The sequence below is a fragment of the Sphaeramia orbicularis genome, chromosome 4 (assembly GCF_902148855.1).
Source record: "Sphaeramia orbicularis chromosome 4, fSphaOr1.1, whole genome shotgun sequence".
Lineage (NCBI taxonomy): Eukaryota > Metazoa > Chordata > Actinopteri > Kurtiformes > Apogonidae > Sphaeramia > Sphaeramia orbicularis.
In genome coordinates this window covers 45,193,662-45,208,288 of record NC_043960.1, presented here as the reverse complement: position 1 = coordinate 45,208,288, position 14,627 = coordinate 45,193,662, and the positions used below count along the sequence as shown (strand labels likewise).

Here is a 14,627-nt window from a genome sequence, read left to right as displayed (position 1 = left end):
TTTACTAATCCTGTTTTTCTGCCTACTGTGGCTTTAAATCAGAACTATATTTTATTATAAGGAATTTCAAGGGGCTTGAATGTGTGTATATTTGATACTTTGGCATTTATTTAATTTTGCTTAACAAATTTCATGACATATATTTTTTGATTTTATATTTTTGTATAATTGTCTCTGTGTATACCTATCTTTATACAATGCCTTCAATGCTAAAATAGAAAGATGATGTAATATTCAATTAAACAGTGGCCACTAGTGTCTGCAATATGTAATGGTGGCTCAAGCAAAAAGTCAGAAAGACAGTATTTCTCCAATAGGGCTACATATTAGGGTCCAAAAGAGGCAGGAAAATAGTTGTCTTCTGCTTTTTGGCTGCTGAAAGACTGATTTTCTACAGTGGAAAATTAAGAAGTTGAAAAGTCTCTTAATGGAAAGATGACTATTTGAACATTTTAATCTTCTTGCCACAGAATGAATAGCTAATGCGAAGGATGGTGAGGAACATAATTCTGATGGGATCAAGCTTGGAGAAGAATACTTTGAAACACGGGTTTTATTTGTCCAGGTCAAGAAAACATGATGAGACTTAAATGATTAACCTAATGGAGCCTGCCTCCTGTCTTATGTGTTGTTGTGCAATGTTAGTTAATGTACTTCATTAGCTCTGCACCAGTGCTGGAGAAAGGTCTGACACATTCAACCATCACTCTGGAATAGTGGACAAAAGTTATCTGCATTGTTTGATGTGTTCTGGGGAAGCACTGGCCGAAGGATGCTGAAACAGTATCCTCCTAAGACCCAGAAATGCATTTTTGACCTCTGTAGGGGACAAGAATTTCACAACTTTGCTTAGAAAAATAAAATGCTATCCACTGCAAAGAACATTCCATAAAAAAATAAAAAATGTATCTGAAAAAACTGTTCCATCAGGCTGTTTCTAATCAAGGCAATTATTTAATGTTAAAAAAAATAGGACCAATGGCCCTGTAGCTTACCACCCAAATGAAAAGCTTTGGGAAATGTATCCAGATGCCATTTATCATCACCCAGTTATGTGTATGTATTATATTACAGCAATAGCCCATGTTTTGGTCATATTTCGATCAGATCAGTAAAAAATTCAAATTCCAACTTGATATCATTGATACTTACTGATTTATTGGATCAATCCACTTCCTATCTGTTATAATGGGAACATTTTTCAAAGTCGCACCAAATCCAGAATCAGATCCAGATTGAAATAATTTCACTAACTTTTGTTGACATCATCATAAAGAAGCTGTATATCAAGTTTGAAGTCAATCGGAATTGTAGTTTCGGAGAAGATGATTGAAATTTTTGTAACGGACGACAGACGACGACAGACGACGACAACAGACGCCGTCGACGCCGACGGAGGCCGCATGACGACAATAGCTTACGGCCTGTTGGCTGGTAAGCTAAAAAAAGTCAAAACTTTTACTTCCCGGGGTTTTAGGGGGGTATGTTTGCAAAATAGTGTCGGGAGAGAAGTTGTCTTGGTGTGATATGGGCACATGAGGAAGTTGTGGTATTAAAAATAATAAATTAAAAAACAACAACAAAGCCGCACATAACATTATCAGGGTGTAGTTGCAGCTCAGAGGATGGATGGATGGATGGATGGATGGACGGATGGGAACACCAGAATTAAACAAAGCGCTGCATAAGCATAATTAGCCACCATAAGAGAAAAAGTAAAACCTAAAAGAAAATAAGTTCCTGAAATCAGCTTTTGTTTGTTCTGTTTTGTTATTTCTCCTTTCAAAGGTTTCTGTTGTAAAGTTTGACTCTGTTGGGTTTCTGTCATATTACCATGAATCCTCTTGTTCATGCAGCTTTCATTTTCTGTCTACTTTACCTCCAAAATCAGCCACCACGGCATGTCCGTCCTCATAGAGCAGAATATTGTGACTGGAAGAGGCAAAAAAAAAAAAAAAACAACTGATCATTGGGAGCAGTTATTTCAGTCTGCCAATAGCTTCCCACCACATATACAATCAGTGTGTGTCCCACCTGTTGAGGTCCCGGTGAATGATAGGCTGTGTGAGGTTGTGCAGGTACTCCATGCCCTTGGCCACGTCGATGGCAATGATGAGCTTGGACTGCAGGTCGATAAGCCTGTCCAGTGACACATCATTAAAACAGAAGCCACTTAGTGCCGGATCAATGGTCCCTGCCAATCACACGCAGCACTTAACACAGATCGATGGGGGCAGTCTATAAAGACCGCACCTGAGCACACAGTTAGCAGAACACTTCATCTAGATCAATGATGGCTCTGCACCTCAGGAGGAGTGATTGGTGAGACGACAATCACCTGAATCCACTAAGACACTGAATGGCTCATTAAAGTTGTTTGGGGTCTTTTTACATCTCAGTGTTAACATATGGTCTCTGCGAAGTGAATCAAATGGCATTTACACCATTTAATACATCAGTTTGCTTTACTTGGCACAGTTTAACAAGGGAGGAATCAACTGTGATAAAATATCTGTGTGGAAAATAAAACCACATATTATATGCTTAGATTTTGTCATGTTGCTTTGAAATATTGAACTGGAGGTTTAAATAATGTTGGAGGTTTATGATCAATAAAAACCAGCCAAGATCTACTTTTAACACAATTCTAAAATATAGTAACAATAATACTGTCTTATACTTCTATACTGACACAACTTATACTTTGTGTAACATCAATATCCATGAGTAAAGTTAATATTCTTATTTGCAATTTTCATGAATCAACAGTATTCTTACTGTTTATTGTTTTACTTTAATTATTAGGCTATCTCATTTATTGCTTCATATTTTTTATATTAGTATGTTGCACTTCAGTATAAGTGCCTTTTGTAAATTCTTTTGTTATATGTTTTAATATTTTGATTTATTTATTGTTAATTACCCTAATTTATCCTGATTGTTCCTTTCCTTTATGTAAAACACACTCAGTTGTCTTTGTGAATTCATTCACTGATCGATACATGAATCTTTATCACACCTGGTACGTGTACTACACAAGACATAAAGTGGTTAGTAAATGTACACTGTTCATAGAAACAACACTTCCTGTAACTGTTCCAAAGTAAAGGTCCTCTTGTTTTTCAGACTAAATAACTTTGTAATTTCTTTAATTGCTAAACAGGCGCAATGCAGGATGTGTTGTGGAAAACTCACTGACTCACTCAAACATCCGTTGTTGATATTTTCTGATGTTTTCTGGCTGAATATCTAAGAGAAATGCTCTTGAATTCACTGCTTCCAAAGCAGTTTGAGTCTCCAAGGGTCTGAACATAAGGCTTGCGACCTCTTGAGTAATTTTCATTACTTTCTAGATCTTTGTTTTAATTTTTACTTACTCTTTGCTACATCAAATTGTTATTCTATGTTACATTACATTTTGTTTAACATTGTGGTGTTACATTACATTTGTTATGTCATATTCTGCTGCGCTGTGCCATGCTATATAATTTTAGGCTTTGTTATTATGTTGTAATATGAAGATAGGTTAGGCTAAACTAGCTAAAATCATCTGTTACGTTATGCTATGTTATGCTACGCTATGATATGCAATGCTATGTTATGTTATGTATGCTATATTATGCTGTTATATTATGTTATGTTATGCTATGTTCTGTATGTTATGTTATGTTATGTTATCTTATGCTACTATGCAATGCTATGTTATGTATGCTATGCTATGTTATGTAATGCTATGTTATGCTACTATACAATGCTATGTTATGTATGCGATGTTATGTTAGGGTATGCAATGCTATGTTATATATGCGGTGTTATGTTAGGGTATACAATGCTATGTTATGTATACGATGTTATGTATGTTATGCAATGTTATGTTATACTACTATGTAATGCTATGTTATGTATGCAATGTTATGCTATGCTATGTCATGCAATGTTATGTTATGTTATGTTATATTATGTTACTATGCAATGCTATGTTATGTATGCAATGTTATGTTAGGGTATGCAATGCTATGTTATGCATGTTATGCTATGCTATGTTATGTTATGCTACTATGCAATGCTATGTTATGTATGTAATGTTATGTTAGGGTATGCAATGCTATGTTATGTATGTTATGCTATGTTATGTTATGCTATGTTATGTTATGCTACTATGCAATGCTATGTTATGTATGCGATGTTATGTTAGGGTATGCAATGCTATGTTATGTATGCTATGCTATGCTATGTTACGCTACTATGCAATGCTATGTTATGTTTGCGATGTTATCTTAGGGTATGCGATGCTATGTTATGTTATGTCATGTCATGTCATGTCATGTTATGTTATGCTATATTATGTTATGTTATGTTACGCTATACTATGTTACGCTTGTGGGTCTAATGCATTAGGGTTGAGGACTCACCTCTTCTGCTCATGCAGCAGGGAGAACAGCGAGCCTCCAGAGATATACTGGGTGACAATAGCAAACTGGCTGGGGTCGTCCAGACATGCTCCCACAAAGTGGATGATACAAGGATGGTTGAGGCGACAGAGTATAGAAACTTCTCTGCAGAACATGTCCACGTCTGATTTAGAGCAGTACGTGTTGGCTCGGTAGCTACAGAGTGAAGAATGATCGAATCATGAGGTTCCTTTGATAGATAGGGGGTGCAAAATTACTTCTGTGGTTGTCTCTGTAGTCTAGAAGTACCGTTTTATGGCGACTATTTGGTTTCGACATTTGCCTTTGTAGACCCTCCCGAAGGAGCCTGAGTATGAAAAACATCTGAGGTCAGGATATCATCAGTTTAGGGAGCACAGTAGTTAAGACACAGAAAAAGAGAGTTACCTGATCCAATAATTTCATTAAACTCCAACTCAGACAGCTGAAGGTGGAAATGAGAAGGGAGGCTTGCTCTGAGAAGGAGAACTTCTGCCTTCTCTGAGACAGACAGAGAGAGTCTTCATCACATAAACAGATTTACAGCACACTGTAAAAACAGCTCCAAAAAGAAAACAGCCATATAGTCAAATAAAACCAGGTTATTGTGTCTTATCTTCAGAAAAAAACTGTAGGACACTTGGTTTAAGTTAGCGTCAGCATCGCAAAGACCATCATGGACCATAAAACAGTAAAACAAGAAGAATAAATGCTAATTCAAACACACTGCATGGATGAATTTTCAAGGACATTATAAAAGTAATTTCGGTTTGATACTGGCCAAATGTATCTCAGCATTGGCTGCATAAGATATCAAGCCAACGTTGTGTTTAAGAAGATGTGATTACAGTGTGAAAGAAAAATTTTAGACCATTTTTATTTAATTTTTATTTATTTCCTAAAATCTAGGCCCTTTACTTTCTTGAAATGTCTTTTTTGCAGTGCAGTGTAGTGTGGAGCTGCAATTGTCAATCAGTTCATTGGTGACTATGAAGTGAATGTGTATTTTTTTTTTTATAATCAATCACCAGCAATTGTAAAAATAAATAAATAAATAAAAAGGGGGGTTCTTTCCTGTTTTTTGATTGTAAACCAAAGATGTAGAAGTTACAGGTCAAACAACATTTTTGAACACATGTTGAGCTTTGGGAAAAACCGATCATTTTCTGACATTAAACAGATTAGTCAATAATGAAACTAATGTTAGGTAACAGTGTTTGTTACAACTTAGTTTAATGCATTCCCACTGTCACACAAAGTAATAATGCGCTGAATTGATTTTCTATAATTCAGTGCCACCTTTCTAACTGAATCTGCACAAGACAGGTTTGATAATACTCCTATAACTCAGATGGAAATATGAATAAAATACTCATATCAGGCTCTGGCTTCCTAAGACATGACATGTGAACATCACACAGATGGACACACCAGCTGAGACGTCACAGAGAAGGAACGCAGCCAAGTGTTATTATGAGCAACTGAAAGCCCCTTCACTTGGCCACACACACACAAACACACTGTGTCATCATGTTATCTCTCAGGGATGTGAAGTGTGGGAAAGATGCCACGCTTCAGTCCACCTCACTACCTTTAGTCATGCTTTTGATCTTTCCCAGAGGAGACGGGACAGAAACGTAGGAGCCATCTGGAAAAGAGTCAGAATATTCAGACAGATTAACGCAGTCACTATGTGCTTTTTTCACACATAATTTCACTTCATCGCTGTCACCCACCCCCCCCTGGCTGGGAGTACTCATTGCAAGGGGAATCATCTGGACGTTTGTAGTGTTTCAGTAAAGTGACAATGGCATCATGACCTGAAAGAGGAAAACACAAGAAAGATTACAAGCAAAGGACTTTGACTTAGTTGTGTTGTAATCAGCAGACATAGTCATTTCTCAGACTCTTAATTTAGATAAACCCAAACAGAGGAAATTTATGCAAATGATTAAAACATATGAGAATCAAAAGATGGCACAATAGACTCTGATACTACGATAAAAGCCACAGAGGAGGAACCAGTAAAAAAAAGTTGGATTATTGCAAGATTATTGAAGTTAAAATAAATCTCATGTCGGCAAAAAGACATCAAGACAAGTGCAAAAGTTTGTCACACTGAATATCACCACTTTTGTCTGAATTTGTTTGATTTGTCACACTTCTGTCAGCCTACACCAGGGCAGCTGTGGCTACACATGTAGTTTACCATCACCAGAGTGTGAATGTGTGAGTGAATGAATAATGGATCCAATGTACGTGCCTTGAGTATGTTTAAAGTTAAAAGCACTATATAAATCTAATCTTTTTTTTCCTTTTAAAATGCTGTTACATATTTTCTGTAAATTCCAGTTGTATCTTGATACAGAGGCTGAGAAATACATCTCATATGAATTTTGCTAAAACCACAAACATACTGTTGGCTGAAGACCTTTGTACAATATGTACCTAAATTAGGTTCTCGTTTGATCACTCTTCAAATCTCAGGATCAAACTCACCATCCTGCAAACACACCTTTCTCATAAGCCCACATCAGACAGGTCTGCTCGTCCTTCTCCCCACTAGACCTGCTGGGGTCACAGGCCACCAGGTTCATGTCCGCCCCACTGTCCAGTAGGAACTGCACCAGACGGATGTGACCATGGAAACAGGCACTGTGCAGAGCTAGACAGCCGCCAAGTGTTTAGTATTTACACACATTAAGAGTGATAATGTGCAGTTAACTTTATTTAACCACATTGGTGACAAATTCTGTTCCAGTGGTTTAAAGGGAACCTGTGTGTCCATCTCTTCCCTGGTGGTTGATACTCATGGCATTTTGGTCAAGCAGGAACTTGACCATCTCCAGATCTTTACCATAAGTACATGCACTGTAAGACAAAAAAAATGTCACTTCAGAGAAACAGGCAATTTAAACATTGTATTTCATTTGAAAGGTTCAATGTGTGATGTTTAGTGACATCCAGAGGAAAAGCTGATCGTAAACAGGGAGCAAGTTTCAAAATGAAGCCAATGAGTATCTTAAAGTTGTAATACCACTGATAGCCACTGGAGGCAGCTGCAAAAAGGCCCGACTTCCATAGACTTCTATTCTTCTAACTTCTCTCTAAAAATATTAAGTCAGTTACATTTTTCCAGAACTCCTTCTAGTATTGTTTGTTTTATTTGAACCCCCTAAAAAGTGACCTGGTCCATCTTTAAATGTTTGCTCTGTTGATCAGATCTCAGGTCAAATAGAGGGCTATGATGAGTGTTGTGTTTGATTGACAGGTCTGTCAACCGCAAGTTGGACTTTTGGAGGTTTCTTTTATTATATATAATACATTTTCCCTCCGCTCCCCGAAGGAGAGGCAAGGGGTATTGTTTTTGGTTGGTTTGTTTGTTTGTTTGTTTGATCGTTAACACTCTAGCACCCAGAATAGATCTGATTACATTTTGGGAAAAGTAGGTCAAAGTTCATATTTTTTATGAGTTTTTTCAAATCTTTTTTTTCCATTACTTACAATGGGCGAAATTTTAAATGTCTATAAAAATATCAACTTTGTTTCAATTTACTTCAAACTTGGCATAGAGGCAAATTAATATGCTGACATCAGCACACGCGTAGGCATGATGACATCAGATGCCAAAATAAGCTACAATACATGCGAGGGGTGGGGTTTGTTGTGCCTGGCACCACTTGTTTACTGATAGACAGCTAGACCAAACTTGTGTTTGATATGTTCTCCTAACAAGACTAGAAAATGACTTTGATATCATTAGCCTCATAGCATAATTGCCCAAGTCATATTTTTGGCCAAATTTTGATATTTGTATAACTTTATTTTCCTGATACTGCTGATTCATTTTATACAGATATCCTAATTTGGCCAGAAATATGACCTGCGCAATCATGCTATGAGGCTAACGATATGCAATACTTGATAAAGTCTGATTTGGCCAGCTAGCACCAAGTATTAGTTGACCTCTGACCCCTTGGAATCTAGTAGTTCTGTGCATTTTGTCCAAACAGGGTCACTTCTGACTCCAAAAAGCCAATATGGCAATGGCCAGCAGTTCAGCCACCAGTGGGTGATGTAATGGTTCCTCTCTCTTATGACTTTATACAGTCAATGATTGAACCAGTGAACCTCCCCTATCCACCGCCACAGCAGCCACAAAAAACATGAAAGTCCCTCATTAGGCTCAGTGTTTGCTTTGGGGTTTTGTAAAGGGGGTACACTGGTGCACACAACATAGTCGGCAGTAACACACTGTGACACTTGATGCTGCTTTCTAGAAAATGAAAAAAATAGGACCAATGGCCCTGTATCTCACTAGCATGTTCTATTAAGAATCAATAATTTGAATTTGTGAGGTTGTCACGTTCTAGTGTTACGTTAGAGTCCTGTGGTCTTGATGCAGGAGATCCAATCTCCCAATAGAAGTGGGTGGTACTTTCACTGGAAGATAATTCAACTGATTAAATTTAGTGAAAATATGGCCCATTATAAGTAAAGGAACATTTTTTTAAAAAAATTTGTATAAAAAAAAAAAAAAAGCCAAAATTTCTTAAAACTTTGAACAAATTTTGTAGATGTTTTCACAAGGAGGCTACATATAAAATGTCTGAAAAATGCAAATGAAGATGACAACAAAGACGATGACGGAGACAGCGACAAAGAGGGTGATGAAGACGCCAGATACAGTGCCTTCACAATAGCTCGTGGTCTATCAGCTTAAAAAGCTAAAAAAGCAGAAGAGTCTGTTCAGAGTAGAAACACGGCAATACAACAAGTTCTCCATGAATGGCAACCCATTTCCTGTGTAGATATAAAAGATTCATTCCAAGGTCACAAAAAACACTGTCATTCTCATGTTTTTACAATGATGAAAGCATCCTTAAGTTCTTTAGTTAGATCCTCCTAAATCTCACACACTGAACTTTTAAATAACTAAATGAAGACAGGATGTTAGACATACCTGTGAAGTGCCGTCTCGCTGAATATGTTCTCCTTTGACAAACTGTCTGTACCAGAAAGCTGTATAATCTCCTTCACTGTTGCAAACTTTCCATTATAGCAAGCCCTGATGAAACACAGCATTTAATACCTCAGCTCCTGTTCATCATTTACCAGAAAACATGATGTACGGTACACACGGCATAAACATTTACAACATTTACAAGTGTAATGGAGTGTCTCCGTAGATGTTGACAGAGTGAGGTTGTACATCAAAGTTGCCCTGGAGAAGGAAACGCACAATCTCGTGGTGACCAAATCTAGCACAGAAGTGGAGTGGAACGTGATCCTCGTTGTCCTGGGCATTAACTGTAAAGGAGCACGAGAGTCAGAGGCACGTGAATAAGGGATCCAGGAAACCAACCCACAGAGCTTCGACCTCTGAGTGGAGCTGAGCCACGGTGGATGGAAGATGAATGACTCAGGTTAACTTCAACTGAATGTAGGAAGGTACTGTATGCAGTGTTGTATAGTAACTAAGTAATAACACTTCACTACTGTACTCAAGTATATTTTGGGAGAATTTGTACTTTAGTGAGTATTTTTTATTCTGTTTTCTTTCACTTTTACTTCACTACATTTTCTAACTCAACTGCATACTTCTACTTTGATACATTTTTAATGCACAGTATCGTTATTTGTTACAAAAAAGAAATCAAAGGAAATTTGGTGTTTTCACCGCTGAGATTACCTGTGACTGCAACAAAGTCAGGAAGCTGATTTGACATTGTGCCTAATCACATAACATGCAAGTACAAATGACGGTCCACACTCAACCTGTCGGTGCTCTGTTGATGTGAGCAGCAGAATATTCAATATTCTGTCTGCCTTTGGTTGGTCTTAACATTTACTTGTACTTTTGCTTTCATTACTCGAGTACATTTAATTGCAGATTACTTAACATACTTAAGTACAGTAAATACTAGATACTTGAAGACTTTAACTTGAGTAACATTTCACTTGGTGAACTTCTACCAAAGAAAGTTTTTGGTAGGGTACCTGTACTTCTACTTAACTTTCCAGTACTTTATACAACACTGACAGTATGCTTTCGTCTCAGGTCTAACCGTTAGCTTTGCTTCCATCAGCCATTAGGAGTTTGACGATACCGAGAAAACCCTTAGCTCCAGCAAGATGCAGCGGTCGGTCACCCACCTCACCACTGGCATTCACATCAGCCCCAAACTTCAACAGCAGTTTTGCCACCTGGAAGAAGCAGGAAGAGTACATCTGACCAATAGTGAAGAAAAAATAAAAGGATTGTGTGAGCTCAAATACAAATTTAAATGACTTGTATTTCTATGTAGATTTATTGGTTTATTTGATTAGGACAGTGCTGATCAATCAACAGAAACATGAGAAACTGTAAATGAGACACAGATAGCCCACAGGGTTCATTTTCATTTTTCATCCCTGGCCAGATGTGAACTTAAACTTGTATTTAATTATACTTCTTGGTATTTCTGCTCAACTAGATCTTAGAAGAGACAAAGCATTTTTACTTAAATGAACAGTTTGAAACTGTGTTCCAAAGATAAGGACTGAATTAGGAAAACATCTTTTAGGTTTTCAGCTCCTGATACCTTGAACAAGCTTCAGTCTGAGCTCCATCTACACATAGATTCCTTTGAGTGATTTTAAAGAGAGAATTAAAACTCTGGGATCAAGGCTGTTGGTCTGTAAATGTTTTGTCTGATTGTATATGTTTTTTCTCTGTTAGCAAATGCTTTTATTATTGTAAAACTGTAATGATGTGACTGCATTGCTGCCATCTTGGCCAGGCCTCCCTTGAAAAAGAGATCCCCCATCTCAATGGGACCAACCTAGGTAAATAAAGATTCAATAAATAAATGAAATTAAATTTCAGTACAGTTGTCTAATGGCTTTTTTAAGTTCTTTTTTTTTTTTTTTTACAACTTTCCTGTCTACTGAAAAATGCATTGTTAATGATAATGTTAACTACTTCTACTGAATGGTGGTGAAACTCTTCCATATTTGGCTTTATGTGGTCATGTAATCTGCTCTGTCACATACAGGGAGATAATATCATTGAAACACAGCTGTAGTTATTCTTAACTACTGTGCTTTATTAAGAGTTGTGGTCATACCACCTCCTTAAAAGTGTATAGATCAGGGGTGTCAAACTTATTTACGTTCAGGGGCCACATACAGTTCAATATGATCTTAAGTGGGCCGGACCAGTTAATGAAAACTCCAAACTCTTCTCTATGTTATAGAGTGAAATAGGTTTCATTATATTATGAACACTTACAAAGTAGCTTTTAAAAAATGCGAACAATATGAACAACCATGAAAACCTAGAATTTCTTAAGAACACTTGAAATTTAACAATATTATGCCTCAGTTTATCATTTACACATGTGCATTACAACTTACAGATCACAGTGGATCTACAAACACAAAACATTTAGTAACAGGCAGAATTTTAGTAAGACATTTCACATTGTTCATATTTGTTCAGGTAATTCACATGTTTTGTGAAAGGATAGCTTGTAAATGTAAACACATAATTTTACTTTTTTACACCAAAACAAAGAGAAAAAAAATTGGAGTTTGGAGGTGACATCCTTGATTGTTAATATCTTCTACAAATTCATCTCACTGGCTGGAGTGGACCCTTCCGTGGGCTGGTTTTGGCCCGCAGGCCTTATGTTTGACACTCCTGGTATGATTGACCATCCCCTGTAGTCTACAGTGGTAGTACGTAACTAAATACTTGTACTCATATAAATATAAAGTACATGCACTTAATTTGAGTATGTTTTATGCCACTGCCTGGGAAAAAAAAGTGTCACATACAGTACTTCACTGGGTCATAGTCAGCTTTGATACCAGGATGTATCACTGTGGTATCGTTTATGCCATACATTGCTTATGCAATGCCACAATAAATGTCAAAACACTTATTTGCAACCATCAGCTTATGATGATGGAGAGTCAGACCACTGTGTTTAGTCTTCTCCATCACATTGCAAAGATTTTCAATGGGGTTCAGGTCTGGACTCAAGCCCAATGAGCCTGAGGAACCCTTGAATTCTTCTGTCTTTATGCTTCCATCAAACTGATTGCTGTTTAAGAAATGACTCACTCACCGCATCAGTCAGGATCAACCCATAAAGACCCAGTGCTATTTTGTGACAGTTCCCAAATGAATTTTTCTCTATTTTAACCTTTTTTAAGTGATTAATCACCATTTACTTTAATATTATACTCTGAATTTAGCATTTTTAAGTGAAAATCAGGTATTTTCCTGTATTTAATGTACTGATTATGTAGAAGTTCATTAAAGCTCAGATTAAAGTTGAGGGTTATTACATTAAAAATAAAGAAAATTGAAGAAAAAAAATATTTTTTAATGTAAAATTTATTGTTAACTGAACAAAAAATAAGTGTCTCCAACTACTGTCACTGATCAAACTCCATGGGTTTTACTGGTGAATTGATGTTGTAGAAGATGACGGTGTTTCCACATTCGCTACGGAGCCTTTGAACATCCAAATGGGTCATATCTGATGACCATGAAAAGATGGCAAAATGTATTTTATACCAATTATTTACATGTATTGATAGGATTAGTGGATCAACCGGTATTAAACATTTTATATCAGTGAATCCCAGTGGATGTTTGGGTCTTTATGGGTTAAAGAACTTATTGCAGCTGAAACATTAATTAATTACTTTTTCCTGCTCTGAATTTTTCTGTTGTCATTCTAGTTAGTTTTTGGTCATAAAATACAGTTTGAGAAAATTCTCCTCTTTAATTTGAAAAATGTATCACAATGATGAAAACAGGATTCTGAGTTCATGAAAAGTAGTTTTTCTTTATATTCATGGTTCTCACAGGACAACAATGCTACAAACATATGACAATCTTATAGAATATGAAGCATCAGTGTAAATTAAACTAACAACACTATATAAAATACTTTGAATGAGCATTGCCTTTAACAACAGGAAAATGGAACATATTAAAGCAGCAGTATATTGTTTTACTAAAAGTACTTCCAAAATAGTAATTTACCTGCTCATGGCCATTGTATGAAGCGATATGTAGAGGAGTAAAAAATAAAGCATCTTGGACATTCACAAAAGCTCCATGCTGTAGGAGTATATCAGCTGCCTTGGAGCAAAAGAAAAACACAATATCAGTGGATAAATGTCATTACATTACACTTGTTGTTGATTTTCTTTTCATTCATCTGCCCCCACCTCATGGTGTCCGGCTAATGTGGCGACATGCAGGGCAGTGAGGGCACCGTAGCCCACCTGCTGCACATCTGAGCCTCCATGGAGCAGAGCAGTCACCAGCTCAGCATTATCCTGCAGGCAAGAAATAAAAAGACACACACATACACACACACACACACACACACACACACACACACACATATATATATATATATATATATATATATATATATATATATATATATATATATATATACATATATATAGTGGAAAACAAACACTTGGTTCAACATCACTTTCAAATCCAGCACAACGTAAAGGCTTCCGATGACTGCTCCACCTTCAGTCACATCTAAGCCATTCAATTATGCAACTAACTAGTCATGTTGGCTTTGTGTGTACTTGTACTCCACCATGTGGTAAAACTTAGGAAGCTTTTCATTACATGGCATGTAAAAACAAAGCAGACAAAGACAAACACTGCACCAAAAGAGAGCTATTCTGAAAAAATACATAAAATATCCCTCTACAGCAGTGTTTTTCAACTTGGGGGTCGGGACCCCACGTGGGGTCACCTGGAATTCAAATGGGGTCTCCTGAAATTTCTAGTAAATGATAAAAAAAAATAAAATAAAATTACTAACGAAAAATATATGGTGAGTTGAGAGAGACAATCCCTATCCATAAAAGACATGACAAACTGTGAAGCTGAAACTGAAGCACTGTGGTACTGTTTATCTTTCAAATGTTCATTGTGGTCGGTTTCAGATGCTGCAGCTCTTTCATAATTTGTAGTTTGAGTTATTGTTTGTTTAGTATTTGTCAGCCTTGTAAATACAAGCTGGACTGACTGTACATATCCTGACCAAGGAAAATAAAATTCTCACTTTGTGCAGTAATCTACACCTGGCTTTTCTGCCTCCGTCCATAATAATACATATTATAAAATACATTATATAGCCTAAATGTCGTCTAAAATTAACATTT

The 14,627-nt window shown here is 36.7% G+C and overlaps 1 protein-coding gene across 1 annotated transcript in view; it reads right to left on the bottom strand.

Annotated features, from left to right (window-relative positions):
* LOC115418377 (serine/threonine-protein kinase TNNI3K) overlaps window positions 1-14,627 on the bottom strand; it is a 29,669-nt gene that overhangs the window by 13,411 nt on the left and 1,631 nt on the right. Inside the window, exons 5-18 of the mRNA XM_030132816.1 lie at window positions 13,662-13,772; window positions 13,474-13,572; window positions 10,499-10,637; window positions 9,596-9,740; window positions 9,394-9,498; window positions 7,207-7,301; window positions 6,946-7,095; window positions 6,167-6,250; window positions 6,022-6,078; window positions 4,839-4,931; window positions 4,701-4,758; window positions 4,413-4,607; window positions 2,035-2,139; window positions 1,880-1,932 (exon numbers count right to left, since the gene is read on the bottom strand). Of these exons, the coding sequence (XP_029988676.1) occupies window positions 1,880-1,932; window positions 2,035-2,139; window positions 4,413-4,607; window positions 4,701-4,758; window positions 4,839-4,931; window positions 6,022-6,078; window positions 6,167-6,250; window positions 6,946-7,095; window positions 7,207-7,301; window positions 9,394-9,498; window positions 9,596-9,740; window positions 10,499-10,637; window positions 13,474-13,572; window positions 13,662-13,772 (1,489 nt within the window). The remainder of the gene's footprint in view (window positions 1-1,879; window positions 1,933-2,034; window positions 2,140-4,412; window positions 4,608-4,700; window positions 4,759-4,838; window positions 4,932-6,021; window positions 6,079-6,166; window positions 6,251-6,945; window positions 7,096-7,206; window positions 7,302-9,393; window positions 9,499-9,595; window positions 9,741-10,498; window positions 10,638-13,473; window positions 13,573-13,661; window positions 13,773-14,627) is intronic.